This window comes from Lycium ferocissimum, chromosome 8 (genome assembly GCF_029784015.1).
Source record: "Lycium ferocissimum isolate CSIRO_LF1 chromosome 8, AGI_CSIRO_Lferr_CH_V1, whole genome shotgun sequence".
In the NCBI taxonomy this organism is placed as follows: Eukaryota; Viridiplantae; Streptophyta; class Magnoliopsida; order Solanales; family Solanaceae; genus Lycium; species Lycium ferocissimum.
This window is the reverse complement of record NC_081349.1, coordinates 17055615-17073826: the sequence shown is the minus strand read 5'-3', so window position 1 is coordinate 17073826 and position 18212 is coordinate 17055615. Positions and strand designations below refer to the sequence as shown.

Sequence of the window (18212 nt, the reverse complement as noted above, 5' to 3'; positions counted from 1 at the left end):
ACTTCGCACTAGAATGAAGGTGGAGATGATACAAGCCTTCATATTTCTTAGGACATATATATATATATATATATATATATATAGTGTGACAAACTATATCAAATAACGAAACAGCCCCATGCCTTCCATGATTAATTTGAATGAGAGAAAACTGAAATTTATGAAGTTTCATTTCTACTACTTTGATCTCTATTGCATAGTTCAACTACATGTTTTAAAAATATTAATGCAGTTAAAATTTACTACATTTTACACAAAATTTATAATAAATGATAAAATTTATGTGGCGAGATAACATGTTTGTATAATCTCCTACTCGCTCAATAATTTTAAGTAAATTACACGAGTGAGTAGATACGTGGTAACACACTAAAAGCAAGTGTTGGTTTGCAAAAATATCCTTGAATAATTAATTTCATATTAAATAAAATTATAATAATGCACACTTTGACTTCAGTTGGAATTACTCCTACTGTTTTGAAGAATCCAATTATACAATGAAAACCTTTTGCACTTTGTGTTATAAATCTTATTTGGTCCATAAGTTCGATTTTTTAATTAATGTCATGGCTCATTGGCTTTAAATATTTGTTTAAACAAAGTAATTTAATTAGCAATAATATTACCTAATTAGCATCTTCTTGTTATTATTGGAATTGACAGGAAATAACGTGTTCTTAAAACTTCAAGATATTCTAATAATTTAATTTTTTTTTTATTAACAACTTTCAACTCTTTTATATTTGTAAATAACAATAAATAAATATCGTTACATAACGCCTAATATTGAATATCTTGGTCGCAGCGTGTTTTCACTTATGGGAAAAAAAACTATACACCAAGAACATCATTTTCTAAAAAGTATTAAGTCGATATAATCTTATATTATAGTAACATTTTTGTACCTCATAGAATAAATATATGTAATTTTAAATAAGTGCCTTGCATAATCGAGATTGACAGGTAATATCGTGCAAAGCACGATTATAGAGACTAGTCTATATTATTTTAAAAGCATGAATATAAATATTGATTGACCAAAATATCCTTTAAATATGAAATGATTTTTATGCCATTCAAAAAATAATTACATGTCGGATAAAATCGTAATATCTTAACTTCGTCTAACAATAGATTTTGGTTTCATCAACAAGAATAACTGAGAATTTTGGTAAATTTAAATTCATTCTTTTTAACCACTCAAATTGATTCCTATTATGATTCATGTTCCTCCTATTCACATAGGAATAATTTTGAAGTTGTGTGGATTGAAACACTTCATTACAAGTTTAATTAATTTTGGAGATGACGAACCAAATACAGTTAATTTTACCTAGGAGTTTTTTTAAAAAAAAAAAATCTATCAAGCTAAGTGTAAATCTCTCTCTTTTTTTTTTTTTTTTTTTTTTTTAGAGTATCGTTTAGAGCTTGGACTTTCTTTAAAAAAATTATCCTTTTATAAATTTTGGTTGACCAAAAAGTCCTTCAAATATGAAATAACTTTTATACCCTTTGAAAGTTCTAAAAAATGAGAATACAAGCTAAAACTAAACACGTTTGGCTTATTATTAAATTTTTAGTATCAGGAAAAATAAGTTTATGTTGGAAATTTTTTTTTGAAACCACTTTGCTCATCGATAGCTATCTTGTGTAAGCACACAATAAAATTTCGACAATCTGCATTTGTAGGATAAGGTATGAGTTTCTTTTTTCTATTTTTTTGTTTTTTTTTTTTTGTGATTGGTTAAATTACGTTAACTTATTTTTCTAAATTTGTTTAGATGTACTTTTTTTTTTTTAATATATGTACTTGGTTTTTTTTAATAGAAAAATATTAATTACTATATCGGACTTTGTAATCAACTTATATTTTTTTTAAAAAAATAAGTAACTAAATATTCTTAAAACCGATTGATATTTTTATAATGTAATTTTGTTTAGTAACGATTTTTAATACTTTTATTTATGTGAATGACAATAAATAAATATATGGTCACTTAATCTTTAATATTGAATTATCTTAGTCGTAAAAAAATTTCTATATGGGGAAAAAGAAGAAAAAATAAATACCTAGAAAATCAATTTCAAAGAAGTATTAAGTAGCTAAAATCGGGAGAAATTCGACCAGGAGGAGCTAATTCAAACCCCTATCTTATACTATAGTAAAATTTTGTAACACATATAAATACATCGAATTATAAATAATATTAACTAATGTTTTTAATTATGATTGAAATTGATTGGGAATAACATGCAATTGCACGTTTATGGAGACTAGTATTATTTTAAAAGCATGAATATAAATGTTAGTTGATTAAAATATTCTTTAAATATTAAACGATTTTTATACCCTTAAACTATTAACTTTAAAATTCTTTAAATATTAAACGATTTTTATACCCTTAAACTATTAACTTTAAAATCTATTAAAAAAGGACAGAATTATCATTAAATGAGGGCATAACGTAGTCAGTTACCAATATAATCACAAAATTTAAATAGTCCAATCCTGTTTAGGTTGAGTCTGTAGAAGTTGTTTTGGTCTCTACAACTGCATGGCAACGTGTATATGTATGGTCTGGCCAAGTGTATTCGAGATGTCCATTAGCCAAATATACAGACTCCTTTAAAGTTGAATCACTAGAGATGGATTGGGTTTATTCAAAAGTTTTGGCTCTAGCTTTTAAGACTTTCCAAGAACAGATAGTACATGCTTAGCTGATTTTGGAAATCAAAACTAAAATCAAAATTTAACCAAACCGAATAAAAAAATCGACATTTGGTTTGGTTTGGTTAAATTTGAAAAACCGATAATATTTGGTTTGGTTATGGTTATAGTAAAAAATAACCGAATAAATAAATTAACCAAACCGATAATTATATACATAAAATTTATAATTATTTATATGTATAATATTAACTTTTCATAAATAATTAAAGATATTTTATACCTTTTAATTATTAATTTAATTTTGGTCTACTTATTTTTAAGACGCCCACGTCTTAAAAGAATATGTCCAAGCCCAACAATCCAGTTTCAACTCTAATAAGTCGAAGCATAAGGGGTAAAAGTAAAAATCCTACTATCTCTTTCATTTTACATTGCCATCGGATGTCTCTTCCTCAATATGCGTGAAAGTTCGCCCTTGTGGGCCGTGAGGAAAAAGAACGTAAGAAATTTGAAGAATGTAGAGAGAGAATATTTGAATTGTCACGGCTAGTCATAAATTGAAAAACCGAACCAAATCGAACCAAACCGACAATAACCAAACCTGGTTATTATTTTACTTGGTTTGGTTATGGTTTTAGACATTTAAAAACCGACTAAATTGGTTTGGTTATGGTTTTAACCAATAACCGACCCAAACCGAACCATGAACACCCCTAAGAACAGAGATATGCCAAATATTTATCTATTATTGATGTGCAATGCAATGATACTAGATCTTCCTTTCTAATAACTGTTTTTATCTTATATTTGTGCTACTTTTTTAAATGTCTGAACATATAAGTTAATATGACAAATTTACGCAGTGAATGAATTATTGATTCATGTGCTTACATTACATTACTGCAAGAATGAGCTGAGAAAAAATCCAGTCAAGTAAAATTGGGTCAAGTAATGTTCAATAGTCTTATAGATCTATGCCATGTGTATCATTAAATAATTAATGGTTGAGATCCATTGCAACTCATATGCTTAACAAAAGAATTAAAAACGACAAAATATGCTAACGGGATTTGTTAACTGTAACCCACATTTCTTACCATTTAAAAAAGATTTACTTTCTTATGTTTTCAATAAATCACAGCAAAATCAACACATGTGTTTTTCCCAAATGCTCAATTATACTTAAAAAAAAAAAAAAAATCAAACTTAAAAATATCATTGAGTTCGGAACAATAATTCAAGTAAAGAAATAATGGGATCATACATTAAAAAAATCATAGTGCAACCTGATCTTGTTTGGAACTTTTCAAATGAGGTATAAAAATATATATAATACTAGATCAATTTTTTTTTTCCAGCCATCTTAATTTCTTTTTCTTTAGAAAATTGTTAAGATGCACTTTGCTTTATTTTGCAATTTAGAAAGAGATAATATGTGTTGTATTTTGTTGTAATTTTCAGTTGAAAACGTAAGAAAGTAAATCTTTCTTAATTGGTAAGACATGTGGGTTACAGTTAACAACTTTTGTTAGTATGTTTTACAATTTTTAATTTCTTTTGTTAAGCATACAAGTTGAAATGGATCTCACCCATTAATTATTTTTATGGTACAGGTGACATGGATCTACAAGATCATTGAATTAGATCCATTGAATATTACTTGATCCAATTGTACTTGACTGGATCTTTTTCCAAATACATGTAGTGATAGACAATAAGTGCACCTTGTTTTGACAACTGATTTTGTTTCAATTATGTTTCTTCTTCCGAAAATCTTGTTTGATCAATAATTAATGTTGGAATATTAGTAATTGGTATGATTTCGTGTTCTTCTTTATGTGAATCATTCGTGGAAATAATAAATAATATGTAATTTCGAATAACGTTACATAACATTTGTTATTATGATTGACAGGAAATATCGTGAGGGGCACGTTCATAGATGCTAGTATCAATAAAAAGGAACACCCGCCAATTAGCCATTCTTTAGGAGCATTTGATTTAGCTTGAGTGCTACCATGTCCGGTAAAATTGATAAACTGAATAGAAATCCTTTTGCTTGGGTCGAAAAAGAAGGAATAAGTTTCTATTTAGCCTCCTCCAACTCCACGCTTCTCTTCTCCTAGGAATCGCTCAAGAAAGAAGAATACACCAAAATGCAAGTGTTGCACCAAACACTGGTGGTTGTTTCTTGTTGCAAGTGAATGCAACGAAAAGATCCGAAAATAATGAATAACGAAACAATTTATATATTGACATTTCGTGCTCATTTCCAAATTTACCTTTGTTATTCCCATCATCCAGGTAACCACGGGATGATCCACAAAAAGGTAAGCGATTCGAACCTATGGCCGCACCGCCCACGACACGGCGAGTTGGTCCGACTATATAAAGTAGTTAAACGTAAACTTTCAAAGCATAATATATAAGGATAATTTAGTAAAATAAACTCCTACTAAATACTCCAACAGTACATATTTACTTGTCCACGTTTAACTTGACACACCCCTTAAGAAGGAATAAATAAAATGACAATTTTACTCTATCACTCTTAATTATTATGTGTTGAATAGAAAATAATTATAATACTTAACAATGATGGTAAAATAGGTAAACATGGTAATTATCTCTTAATTTTTCAAACAGGACAAGTAAGTAGATGCTCCCTCCGTCCTAAAATAAGTGTCACCTTAGCAAAAATTACGCTCATTAAGAAATTAATAAATATAATGTGAAGTTTACTAAACTACCCTATTTATTAGATGTTTTTTGAGATTGAGCAATATTAAAGAGAACTATTTCTTTAATGCTAAGGGCAAGTTGGAAACACATCTCAATTTTTGTCTTGAATTTTTAAGGTGACACTTAAGGACCTGTTTGGCCATAAGAATTATTCACTTTTTTTTGGATTTTTTTTTTCACTTTTTTCAAAAATTAATGTTTGGTCATGAAAATTCCAAATGCAACTATTTGGAATTTGAAAAGCAAGAAAAATTTGTTTTTAAAGTTTTTCACTTTTTTTTTTTTTTTTTTTTTTTTAATGTAGTTGTAGGTTGAGTAGACGGGTTCTGAGCAAGAAAAACCACTGGCATATCAATGATTAATATCAAAGACAAAACGGCTTTAGGGTTTAATGCATCCATGAATATTGCTGCTATGTGCGTTAATTACTTGAAATTTATCATTACAAAGTTGTACGTGGATGGGACCCTGCAAATGTATACGTGCATTTCAACAAAAAAATACTATTTTGCAAAAACTATGGGTAAACCAAACTCTAACTCCAAAATTCCAAAAAAAAGTAATTTTTTATTTTATTTCTATGGCCAAACGCATGCTTATTTTGTCTTAGTTTCTTAAAATGAGTGTCAAAGTCCACAAAAGCCAAGTAAAATGAAACAGAGGGAGTCCTTTTTTCTTACGTTAGCTTCAAATATTTTTTTCTGCAAGATCAATCAAATATTAGAAAAAATGACTACTATTGATCGTGTTTTAAATATCTTGGTGCAAGACAAAATTACGATCATTAGATTGAAACTCTATATCCTCATTCATATAACTTAGATCAAGTCTTGATGTCTTCTCTTGAATCTAGTGTGATTTACATATTCGCCAGAACCACATATTTTCAACTTGAATTCTGTGTCGACAAAAATAAGTATGAAAAACTGAGTACGGTAAGTATATATTTTATAATCCACATTTTTAATGAAAATATCCATCTAACTTCTGAATTTGCCATTAAAGTCCCTGCTACATTAGAGCCCCAATAGAGCTGGTGTAGTCTCTTCTGTTTGCCTCAATCAAAGACTCAACCTCAAATTCGCCATCTTTATTTTTTTTATGTTAAAGAGTTATTTCTAAATGGTGTTCTTATTTAACAAGAACTTTGTACTTTTCAATTTATTTTTTTCCCCAAGACTCCACTTCAGCATCGGAAAGATTCACGTTTATACTGCCTATAAAAAGGATCAACTTAGAAAGTTTAACTTTTTGGCTGTTATATTTGCTTCAACATACAACAACAACATAGCCAGTATGATCCCACGAGTGGGGTCTGGGAGGGTGGGGTGTTCGTGGATCTTATCCCTACCTTTACAGGCTAGAGAGGATGTTTCCGAAATTTGCTTCAACATAGAATCATACAAATTGCAAGAACTAATAACAATTTTATTATATCTTACAACTGGAATCCGTCCTTGAATTTGACAAAGATTTTTCACAATTCAACGAGTCCTCCACTTATTTGATGGCCTGGCTAAGACAGTACTATTATTTATTGTTTAAATACATACATAATCTTACGTATGACAGACACGATTTGCATAAATATTTCCATGATCTTTCTTGAGTATCTGGGAAACGTAGCTGCTGAGAATTCAAAGCCAATAATAGTAACATTGCTGCTGGTGCCAGTTATCAGGCCACATCTAAGTTCCAATTACATTTACATAATTCCTAATTGCAATACGATTAATCCAAAGCGGACACCAAAACAGTGAATGAACTCACAATAACTGTAATCCACTGGCTTCATAATATGAATTAACCCTCAAAGAATCAAGATTCTGTCAAGAACCGGACCTAGTGGTTAGCGCGTAGAAATCCTTGTCTGTACCATTACTACATTTTTGTCATGTACTCGAAAACCATCTCTTTGTGCATTTGTCATTTCTCTATTTCCTCCTGAACTTGACCCTCTGCATTAACAGATGTAGTTAGATAAAACATTAATCACCGCTCAAAATGACTAATTCCAAGCGCGCAAGAAAGTAACTCTAACCAGGAAGTTCAACAGCCAAGTTTGCTTGTTGATCCGCATCAGAGTTTGACTCCTATTTAAAGAGAGTACGTAACATAAATTTCCACGTAATCAGCAAGAAGAAGATATAGGTAATAATTCCATGTGGGAAAAAGTTAAAGGTAACATCCCAGACAATTATGAGGAATATATGTAGTTTTTATGCTATTATTGAAAAGGATCGTGACAGATAAAATGAGACCACGTCTTGATGAGTTAAGTTGTGCAAACGAAAGAAGAGAAAGGACGTTATAGAATTACCCGAAGGACATGAATGATGCGGAAAGAAAGGAACCTTTCCTTCAGTTGTTTTGCTGTCTCAAACACTGTGGCTATGTTTTGATTTTTAACCTTCCACAGACCTTGGATCTGTTCAGCAAATTACACTCGGATTAAAGTAACTATCAAAGGGATTGTAAGTGAAGAAAACAAGAAACCATAAAATAAACTACGAACAGAGGACAACTAATAAGCAAAAGCTATGTAACATAGCCTATGTTGCTCGGACTCTTCAAAAATTCCAAGGGGTGCATATCGGATCTTCCAAAAGTAGTGCATTTTTGGAGGATCCAACCAATATAGAGCAGGAACTGCTCATCAGATCCTTACAGCTTGTCAACTTTTTTCAACTAAGATAAAAAGAGACTTTTTCTAGGTTCGACCTTTTCTCTACTCTCTTGACCTTTACCTCTTCTGGATCTTTCCTATTTTGCTAACTTATTTCAGCCCATCCTCCATTAGTATCGTCGCTAAAGCATCAAACTTTAATAATCTCGAATATTTATTCAAATTCCCGATTTCTCCAAAATCATATGTTGTCCTGCACTTAAACTGAACTCGAACTGACAGTGGTAGCTGACCTACACATGAATACCTCTTTTTGGGTGATAACTCCTGATTTAACCATAATCAAAGTTATCAAACTTTTCTTCTTTCTTCTCTAACCAGTGGTTCAGTTAGTTCACAAGGAAATTATGACTACAATATGCCAGAGAGGTCAAAACAATCTCATCCCATACAGACGAAAAATATAAGGCAGAAGAGACTTGAGGAAATGGCACTATGGCATGAAATTAATAACTTCAAGAAGTAGTGAACAAACAGTCAGAAAATTGTTAGATAGCTCACTACCAACTTCCTGGAACTTCTAGATAAGGAAAACACTCCACCGAACCAACTAAAAGATTAAAGAATGGGCAGGTCATTAACCCGCCCAAATTCAGCCCAACCCGCTCATTTGACACCACAACTTCAGAGTATCACAAAGGAACAATCTCAAGCTAGGGAAAGGAGAAATACACGACCGAGCACATGATATAGAAAACAAACCTGCATACAAACAAGCTTGGAGTCACCCTGAACACGAATACTTGTAAACCCTTCTCTAAGTGCATGTTTCAAACCCAAAATAAAGCCCCTGTATTCAGCATGATTGCTTGTTGCCACTCCTAAACCTTCACGTAACCTGAGGGTCTATTAGAAGGAAGGTTGTAAGTACAAGTAGAAAGAATCAAAAGCAAAAGTACAATTCCAAAATTAGTGATCCTTACAAAACTTCCATCATCAGCCCGTATAACAGCTCCCGCGCCAGCTTGTCCAGGATTTCCTTTTGAAGCACCATCAAATTCAAGAGTACAAGACCGTTGCTAAGGATAATAACAACTATCAGTTTCTTTGTACCAGGACAACACAAACCATCAAGAAAAATAATAAGATCCCAGCCTGATAAAGAGTTCAGTTTTCACCATTAATTTGTAAAAATTAGGATTTTGCTCCTGGCAACCTACCATTAAGTACAAAGTCATTTTGCTTGGTAAACTACATATATAGAATTTATTTATGCTTAAAGATTAGCCATCATCTTAACAGCCACTCACACTAGATGGTAGAGCCAGAACTTGGTCATCCTTATGTTGTTCTAACTTGACATGCTTTCTTACGGAATCATTTGAAATAACTGCTGATCCAACAGCCTCCTGCAAAGGGAGATGACAATAAACAAAATAATTTCCATAACAGTGTGGAGCCAAACACATTTTATCCAGGCAAAAAATGTAACTGCAGCGTTACAACTATTGTAAGCCAATATACAGAACCATTTTTGCAAAAAGACAGGTAATAGACCACAATACTGCAAAGAATACAATCCACTGATTGCAACTCTATGTGCTCCATGTGCAGTAAGATGTTGCAATTCATCCAGTTATAGAATAAATACCCACAAGATGTTCTATTTCCAATAGGCAGCAACATTTTCTATTAAAATACTTGATGCAGACTTCTCGAAAATATTAAGTCCTTCCATTTTGCTGACAAATAAAGTTACTAACAATTTCCAAATACTCTTTAAACTTCAACTTCAAAATACTCTTTTTTCAATTTCAACCAAACATTGTCAAACACTACCAAGGCTCTAAGCAAGCACATTACAATAATTACCCAATTTCGCTGACTTCAGCTCCAATTTTTTTTCTTTTTTTTTTAATAAAAGATCTCTGTCTAGTTATATAGCTACACTGCATCCGAAAATTCAAGGCATTATTACTCTTAATATCTTCTTAAATAACATTGACCTTATTATATGAAAATTTTCATCAACAAAATTTTATGGAGGAAAGTTCCAGTCTAAGAGAAATAAAGGAAAGAGCGACAGACATCAACCATTAAGCTCTATCAAGGCATAAACATGGTAAAGCATTATCTCAGGCCATCAAAACTTATCAGGTTAATCCGTTCCTCAATTTAGTGATTAGGTCAATGCAATGGTGACAAAAAGAGAGACACAGAGAAGTTGATTAATTTTATGTGACTAAGAAACTTCTTACGAGGAAGAAGACTATTATGTTGTCTTTATCACCCTTTTATAGAGTACTTCCTGTAAGATGGACGTACAAGTAATCAATGCTTTTTTTTCTTTGCTTTTGAAGTCTTATCATGAGAAAATTTCTTGTACATATCTGGTGAATGTACCATTTACCCGAATTAGTATTTTCAGATCTATTCCTGCATCACTAGGCAACGCTGTGGGAATAGGTTCTCAGGAATAAAAGAAAGATCCCTAGGATTCGCCCATGATGAATGAGAAAAAAAATTTAACTTGAAAAGCAGACCAACTTGTGAGAAAAAAGCCTTCCAATTGAATAATTGACATTGTTCTCCTGTAAGCTGTGAAAACATTAGTTATGGCATCTCAAGGAAAATTCTAGAAAGGAATCTATAAACTTGAAGTGCATGCAAGCATATAAAACAAGGACATTTAGTTCCTTAGGAACCAAACAATGTTTGGAAAATGATTGACAAAAGTAATAAAACTTGGATTGTAAAGTGAAAACAACTTCAGAAGCAATTGCTGCAAACCCTGGTAGACTTTTCCACAGCAAAACCATATACAACCATCTTACCGCATATTCTGACCACATTGCTTCCTGTGACCTCTTCTTTGGCAAATGATCAGATATTCCACTTTTTGAAGAAGAAGGTTGCTACAAAATATGAAATGCTAATAAAGTTGTATGAACAATTATAAAAGAAAATGAGGGACGAAGAAACATGTATTATTTTCTGGGCGCTGCAACTTTATGATAACTATCAGAGCATACAACTGACCAGCAATTTCATCTAAAGCAAAGAGTGCAGGGAGAGAGCAAAATCAAAGAACTTTCAGAGAGACAAACGGAGAGAAGAATCAGAGACATAAAGAACAGAGAGGCAATAATTGTTTTGGTCGATCTTTAGTTAACTATATTGCGGACATGAAATACGCAGTAGACAAACACAGAGAAGAATCAAAGACTCACAGTTTTTTCTTGTACCATTATTGAAATGGTAAGGGGTTGTACAAAAATCCTTAACTTTTTCTTTGCTTGAGGAATAAGTGTGTCAGAAAGCTTTTCATTCCTTCTATAACACAAGGCACAAGTCAAGTTTTAAAGGTGCAAAGAATTCTTTCAATCTAGTCATCATGGTTGGATTATGAAAATTCTGATACTTAACAGGTAAAGTTTTCAGCATGACTCTCTAGGCAGAAGACACAATTCAGACAGGCACCTCATGGTTTTGTTTCCAGAGTTCAGCTGCACTTAATACATGACAATTCCAGTTTTTCTTTAGCTCGTTGCTTTTAACATTATCTAGGGATTCCTTTGAAGGTGATATAAAGTATAAACTGATATTAAGTTGCAAAATATACATTCTAATGATCAAGCCTCAAAGCCTCTTTATCAGAGACAGGAAATCTGAATATGAACCTCATTGTAACAAGTATGAAATCAAATATTTCACCTTAAAAAAAGGAATAGATTAATCCAAGAGAACTGCACAGGAACTATACCTGAAAAGGGCATGGGACTAAAGTCCCAAAGAGATCTTCGGTAAGATCTGCAGCTCTGATAGAATATAGAGCATTTTTAAGCCCACAAGAAAGTAGATATTCTTCTGTGTCCTTAGGCATGGCGTAACCTTTGTACACGCTAACAGGAGGATCACATATCTGCCAGAAACAGAAGAGGAAGAAAAAACAAATCATTATCAATTGCAAGTCTGGAAACTTCATTGTGATGACATCTTTCTCTTTTTATTTTTATATTAATATTTATTTACATTTTATTTGTTATTGATTTCACTAAAATAAAACTGCAGCACCAAGAATGAACTATCTACTAAAGTTTCACTGAATTTGACCCCTGATAATATGTGTAAGAAGTCTAAGAATCCACTGGGAAGTCATCTCACAAGCATCACCCTATTACTGCAAAAGTCCTATCCATCCGCACTATATTTTATGTGCATATCTCTTTCTTTTATCCCTCTGAATCTTCACAGATATTGTTTTACAAATACAATGAGACAGAAGAATAAGATTTATTTATTTTTTTCTTTTTGATCAAGGACAAAAGAATAAGACATAGAAGACATAATTGCTTACACTACCCTCCTCTTTTAATTAGGGCATTCCTAAACAATTGTCACTCACTCAATGCGCTTACCTGAAGTTGCAGTTAATAAATAAGGTCGTCAATCTTATCATCACACAAGGTTGTGGCTTTTTGGGTGAATTACCTATGTCAATTAACCATCAAGAATATAAACAAGTAATTTTGTACATAATGTCTCAATAATTTCTGATGAATAGTTTTGTGTCTTTATATCTTCCCTCGGGATTAAAAGTCATTACAAACAATAGAACGATTCAACAACAGTAGTTACCGACGATCCGACTTGGGTCTGGCAATCACTCAAGTTTCTGTAGACTCCAACCAGATCTCCTTTCCTAACAACAAAGAAACCATTCTCGTCCTTCATTGCTGGGGTGGGATCAGAATTCTGTGGTTGAGAACTTGCTGGGGTGGGATCAGAATTCTGTGGTTGAGAACTATCTCCACTATGCTTTTTGGACGAATAGCAGCGAAGAGCACAAAATCTTTTCAAATACGAGTTGGAATCAACTTTTCTAATTGTAGCATGACCAAAGCTTGTCTTCCATGAACGAGCTGGAAATCCACAGATTGAATTCTTCACAATAAGACGGCTAGTCCTTGTTAATATTGCAGTAGAACATGTATGAAACAAGCTGTTCATTCCACAGGACTTCACTCAGATCCACCAGCTTCTAGAAAACAAAATGGAAAAACTGTATCTTTGCTCATTCAACTAATATGAATCCATACGAAGAGACGAAAATAAACTTATTCTTCATCTAATTTTCTTTCTTCCACTTCTACATACACAACATGACCAAGTGAAAAAAGTGTGCAATTAATAATTTGTGGAATTCTAAAGTAAACTCCATTAAGATCAGAGACTAATATTTTATAAGAACTTTTTTATGCTCATTTTCTGCATCTTTTGTTTGTTGAAAGACAAAATGAGAAGCTTTTGTTTGTTGAAAGACAAAATGAGAAGCTTTTCTTTTATGTAAACTTAACTTTTCTTCTATTTTATGACATTAACTGGAAAATAAAGCAAAGCAGAGTTTAAAGTTTAATTTACAGGCAAATTAGGGAGGATTCTTCCAGACATAATCAGACTCAGCTGCGAAGAGATTGAACAGTTCCAAGATTAGAAGCTGCAATTCCAAAAAGGAAATCAAGAGAAGAAAAACCTGTAAAGGTAACTCACAGCAAATCCAAAAGTCCAAAACTATAAACGAAAGAAAGAATTAGTTTCGCTTATCAAAATACATGTTATATGTGTGTGTGATTTCCCTAAAACATTCAAAATGCCTGTTATGTGTGTGTGTGTGTAATCACCAAGCAAAAATATTTGTACCTAATAAATCCAATAACTCAACCAAGTTCACTGATTGATTATAGGAACTTAATTGCTCATTTTCTGTTTCTTTTATAGTCCAAATACAAATAATAAAAGAATTAAAAGAGTACTAGTTATTTTCCCCTTTTGCATCATTAAAAGAAAAAGCTAATATTCTATTTTCTTTTACCACAGACAGCTTAAAGGTTGAATTCACAAGAATATTATGGAGGAATTTTCTTTCCACCTACCCCAAAAATCCAAACTTTGAGACAATATGCTTTAAAAAAATAATTACTTTTTCATGTCTCCACATTCATATTACCAAGAAAAAAAAAAGACTCAGCTGAAAAAGGGGTTAAACAGTTCCAAGATTAGAACTTTGATCAAACTCCATAAAGGTGGAAACTTTAAGAGAAAAACTGTAAAGGGTATTCACAAAATCTAAAAAGAATATACTTGTAATGAAATCAGAACCCTAATTTTGGGGAAAAAATCAATATGGGTCATCAAATCTAAGGTTATAACAAACAGATAAAAACATAACCATCAATTACCAGATGGAACAGACCTGTTTTCTTGATTAAGCACTTGAAGCATGAACAAGAATGCATAGAGAAAGTGTATGAGTGAGAGATGGGGGTGGGTGGGAGTGGGTGCCTGGGGTTTAGAGTATGGGGTGAGATGAGGGAGTGGGGTAGTTGGGTGCGTGGGGTTGGGGTATGGGGTGGGGTAGGTGTAACTTTTGAGAAAATGACAAAAATATCTCTTATGTTTGAGGGTAGGTTCAAAATAATCCTTTAAGTTTGTACTGAACAGTTTCGACCTTTAAGTTTATTAAAAATTAATACTTGTAGTCTTCGTTGAATATTTAACAATTTATGTTCGACAAATTTGATGAAACTAGTGGAAGAAAATATTTAATAATAACACCAAAAAAGTTTATCAAATCTAAAATATGCAATATAAAAAACTGCACTAGACACTAAGGGTGTGTTCGGTATGGAGGAAAACATTTTCCAAAAAATGTTTTTCAATTTTCTCATGTTCGTTTGTCCAAAAATTTTGAAAAACATTTTCCTCAAAATTAGGGAAAATGACTTCCCTAATAAAAGTAAGAAAAACAAGTTCACAAGTTCATTCCACCAACCACCCTACCACCACCCAACCCAACCCCAACCCCAACCACTCTCAACCCCCACCCACCCCACCACCCCATCCCTCCCCTTCCCTCCCCCGCCCAAAAATAATTTTTTTTTGGAAAAAAAGTTTTGACATTATTTTTTATTTTTTGCAGCCCTCACCCAAACCCCGCACCCTACACCCCCGCGCAAAAAAAAACTATTTTTTTAAAAAAAAAGGCTTTGACTTTTTTTTTTTTTTTTTTGAAAAGACCCTACCCCACCCCCGCACCCCCCCCCCTCACAAAAAAAAAATTTGAAAAAAAAGGTTTTGACTTTTTTTTTGCACCCCCACCCCACCCAGCACCGTACCCCACCCCCGCACCCCTACCCTACGAAGCCCCCTCCCCCTCGCAAAAAAAAATTAATATTTTTGAAAAAAAAATTTTGACATTATTTTTGAATTTTTGCACCCCTACCCAAACCCCGCACCCTACACCCCCCTCCCCCGCCCCCCACAAAAAAATTATTTTTTTTGAAAAAAAAGGTTTTGACCTTTTTTTTTTTGCACCCCTACGCCACGCAAAGAACCTATCCCACCCCCCTAAAAAAATTATTCCTTTTGAAAAAAAAAGGTTTTGACTTTTTTTTGGCACCCCCACCCCACCCAAAGACCCCCACCCCACTCCCGAACCCCTACCCCTACAAACCCCCCGGCAAAAAAATTAATATTTTTGAAAAAAAAAGTTGACATTTTTTTTTGTTTTTTACACCCCCCAAGCCCCACCCCACCCCGTACGCTACCTCCACCCCCTCCCCCAAAATATTTTTTTTGAAAAAAAAGTTTTGACATTTGTTTTGATTTTTTGCACCTCCCAACCCCCCCCCCCCCCTCCAAAAAAAATTGAAAAAAGTTGACAATTATAAAAATTGAAACTTTGCGTGGTTAAAAATTAAAACTTTTGGAAGGGGGCGTAGAGGTGAGTGGTGAAAAGATTTTTTTTTTTTTTTGGGTAGGGGGTGTCTGGGGGTGTAGAAACCAAAGAAAAGACAATAAAAAACTTCAAAAAAAAAATGTTGGGGTTGGGGAGAGGGGGTACTGGTGTGGTATGGGTTCCACGCAAGGCGGGAGGGGGTGATGGGGGATGTGGTCGTGTAGAAAATTCAGAAAAAAATTAAAAATTTCAAAAAAAAAATGTTGTGGGGGAGGATGGGTAGGGGTAGGGTGCGGGGAAGGGGGTGGTGTATGGGTTACGGGAGTGGTTGGGGGTGGGGGTGTAAAAAATAAAAGAAAATAAAAAATAGAGAGGGTGGGGGCGTAGGAGGGTGGAGGGGGGGGGGGCGTAGGGGTAGGTGGGAATGGGGTGGGAGTGGGGGGTATGGGGTTGGGTTGGAGTTGGTGAGGGTTGGGGTGGGAGTGGAAAAAACAAAAAAAAAAAATCAAAAGAATTTTTTTTTGGAAGGGGTGGGGCGTAGGTGGGTGGGTGGGAGTGGGGTGTGGGTGGCGTGGGAGTGGGGGGTATGAGGTTGGGTTGGAGTTGGTGAGGCTTGGATGAGTATTTTTCGGAAAACGTTTTCTATCAACCAAACGAACATGAGAAAATAAGTAAGAAATTCACTTATTTTCCACTACTCAAACTAACATGAGAAAATAAGTAGAAATTCACTTATTTTCTAGGAAAACATTTTCCTCCATACCGAACACACCCTAAAAAGAAATACTAAAAATTAGCAAAACTGCACTTCAAAATATATGCACCTGACTCTATAAATAAATCAAAAACAATAGAAACTATAAAATTATACCTCTAAATGTAAGTTCCCTTTCATTTTCTCTCTTTTTGTAGTTCCTGTCAAATTTAACAGCCAAAGTTCTGTCTAAAAGTGTTAACTTTTGTACAAATTTAAAGGACCAAAAGTGTCCAATGCATACTTAAGGGACTATATTGAACCTACCCTCAAACATAAGGGACCATTTTTGTCATGTTTTGTGTAACTGTTCAACAGCAGTGTAGTACGGTTTGTTGGGAAATAATGATCCCACCCAGGAATAATATCCACGTTAAGTAGCAAGAATAAGAGAGTAACGGCGACACCAAATATTTTAACGGGATAAAATATAATATTCGAGCGAAGCAATATAATATCACTATTACAACTTGGTAGTGTCAAGAGACTACTACTCCTTCAAAAGAAACAACACTCTTTATTACACAACTCACTACAATATTACTCCCACTCTCTATTTCTCACAGACTATAGAAAATAGCCTGCGGATTACTCTCTACTCTCTATTGCTCTCTCTGTGTTGGTGTGTTTACAATGAGCAACGAGTAGCTCCTTTTATAGGCAGAAAAGTCCGCCAAACGACCAATGAAATTGGCTTGTTATCAATTTGGTTATGCAATTGCTTTTGTAAGTTGCATTTGCAATTTGCCCATAACGTAACTTGTCCCCAAGTCAGGCGCCCACAATTGCCTTCTTTTCTTCCAATCAAATTTCTTTGTTCTTTATTTTTTCTTTTCTTTTTATTTTCCCCGATTTTAGTTTATATTAATTTAATTATTTATTGAACCCCACAAATCTCTCCCTTAATTTTGATTTTTCTTCTTCATTCCAAGACTTGATCTCAATCTCCGAAAGTCTTCAAATTTGAGAGCTTTGTAAAAATGTGCTGCGACTTGATCGTGAGATTTCACATACTTGAGTTCTACCTCCTTTTTGGCAATGCATTCTCTGATGAAATGATACCTTGTGTCAATATGCTTGCTTCGATCATGGTACACTGGATTCTTAGCAAGTGCTTGCGCCGATTTGTTGTCAACGCAAATCGTCGTGGCTTCAATTTTTGGCAAATTGAGCTCCTTCAACAATCTTCCAGCCAATAGCATGACACGTACATGATGTTGATGCCACGTATTCCGCTTCACAAGTCGAGAGAGTAACGATTGATTGTTTCTTTGAACTCCAAGAAATAACACAATCACCCAAGAAAAACACAAAACCAGTTGTGCTTTTTCTATCATCAATATCTCCAGCATAATCACTATCACAAAATCCCACAAGGTTAAATTCATTGGAAGGAGTATAAAACAACCCAAGATCTATTGTACCTTTTAGGTAACGAAGAATTCTTCTAGCAACCTTCAAGTGAGTAGAGGTAGGAGCTTCCATGAAGCGACTTACTACTCCAACTGCAAAGAGTATATCTGGCCTAGTGCAGGTCAAGTATCTCAAACTTCCTACAAGACTTTTGAATAAAGTGGAGTCCACCTTTTCTCCATCATCAAACTTTGATAGTTTTGTTCCACTTTCCATTGGGGTGTTCACGGGATTGCAATCGAACATGTTGAACTTCTTCAAAATCTCA

At 33.5% G+C, this 18212-nt stretch overlaps 1 protein-coding gene across 8 annotated transcripts; it reads right to left on the bottom strand.

Annotated features, from left to right (window-relative positions):
• Positions 1-6991: 6991 nt before the first annotated feature.
• On the bottom strand, positions 6992-14458 carry LOC132067392 (uncharacterized). Of its 8 annotated transcripts, XM_059460608.1 has the most exons (12): positions 14293-14447; positions 13461-13536; positions 12846-13041; positions 12678-12809; positions 11803-11961; positions 10874-10954; positions 9350-9448; positions 9023-9118; positions 8802-8945; positions 7734-7841; positions 7455-7506; positions 6992-7371 (listed from the first exon to the last, which is right to left on the bottom strand). In XM_059460608.1, the coding sequence occupies exons 4-12, from the start codon at positions 12771-12773 to the stop codon at positions 7340-7342; spliced, it is 867 nt and encodes a 288-aa protein (XP_059316591.1). In that variant the 5' UTR covers positions 12774-12809; positions 12846-13041; positions 13461-13536; positions 14293-14447; the 3' UTR covers positions 6992-7339. The 8 variants fall into 8 exon arrangements, with proteins under 8 accessions (XP_059316591.1, XP_059316587.1, XP_059316585.1 ...); XM_059460604.1 differs by having other exon boundaries at positions 12678-13101; positions 14293-14448; XM_059460602.1 differs by having other exon boundaries at positions 12678-13080; positions 14293-14448.
• Between the last annotated feature and the right edge of the window lie 3754 nt (positions 14459-18212).

Excerpts from the sequence above, each read along its gene's own strand:
- LOC132067392 (XM_059460601.1), bottom strand. The coding sequence starts at position 14,321 with ATGCTTCAAGTGCTTAATCAAGAAAACAG. Across the intron at positions 13,042-14,292 it reads GTGCTTAATCAAGAAAACAG|CTTGTTTCATACATGTTCTA; the intron begins GTCTGTTCCATC and ends TGGAATGAACAG. Across the intron at positions 9,119-9,349 it reads TTCTGGCTCTACCATCTAGT|CAACGGTCTTGTACTCTTGA; the intron begins GTGAGTGGCTGT and ends TATTATCCTTAG.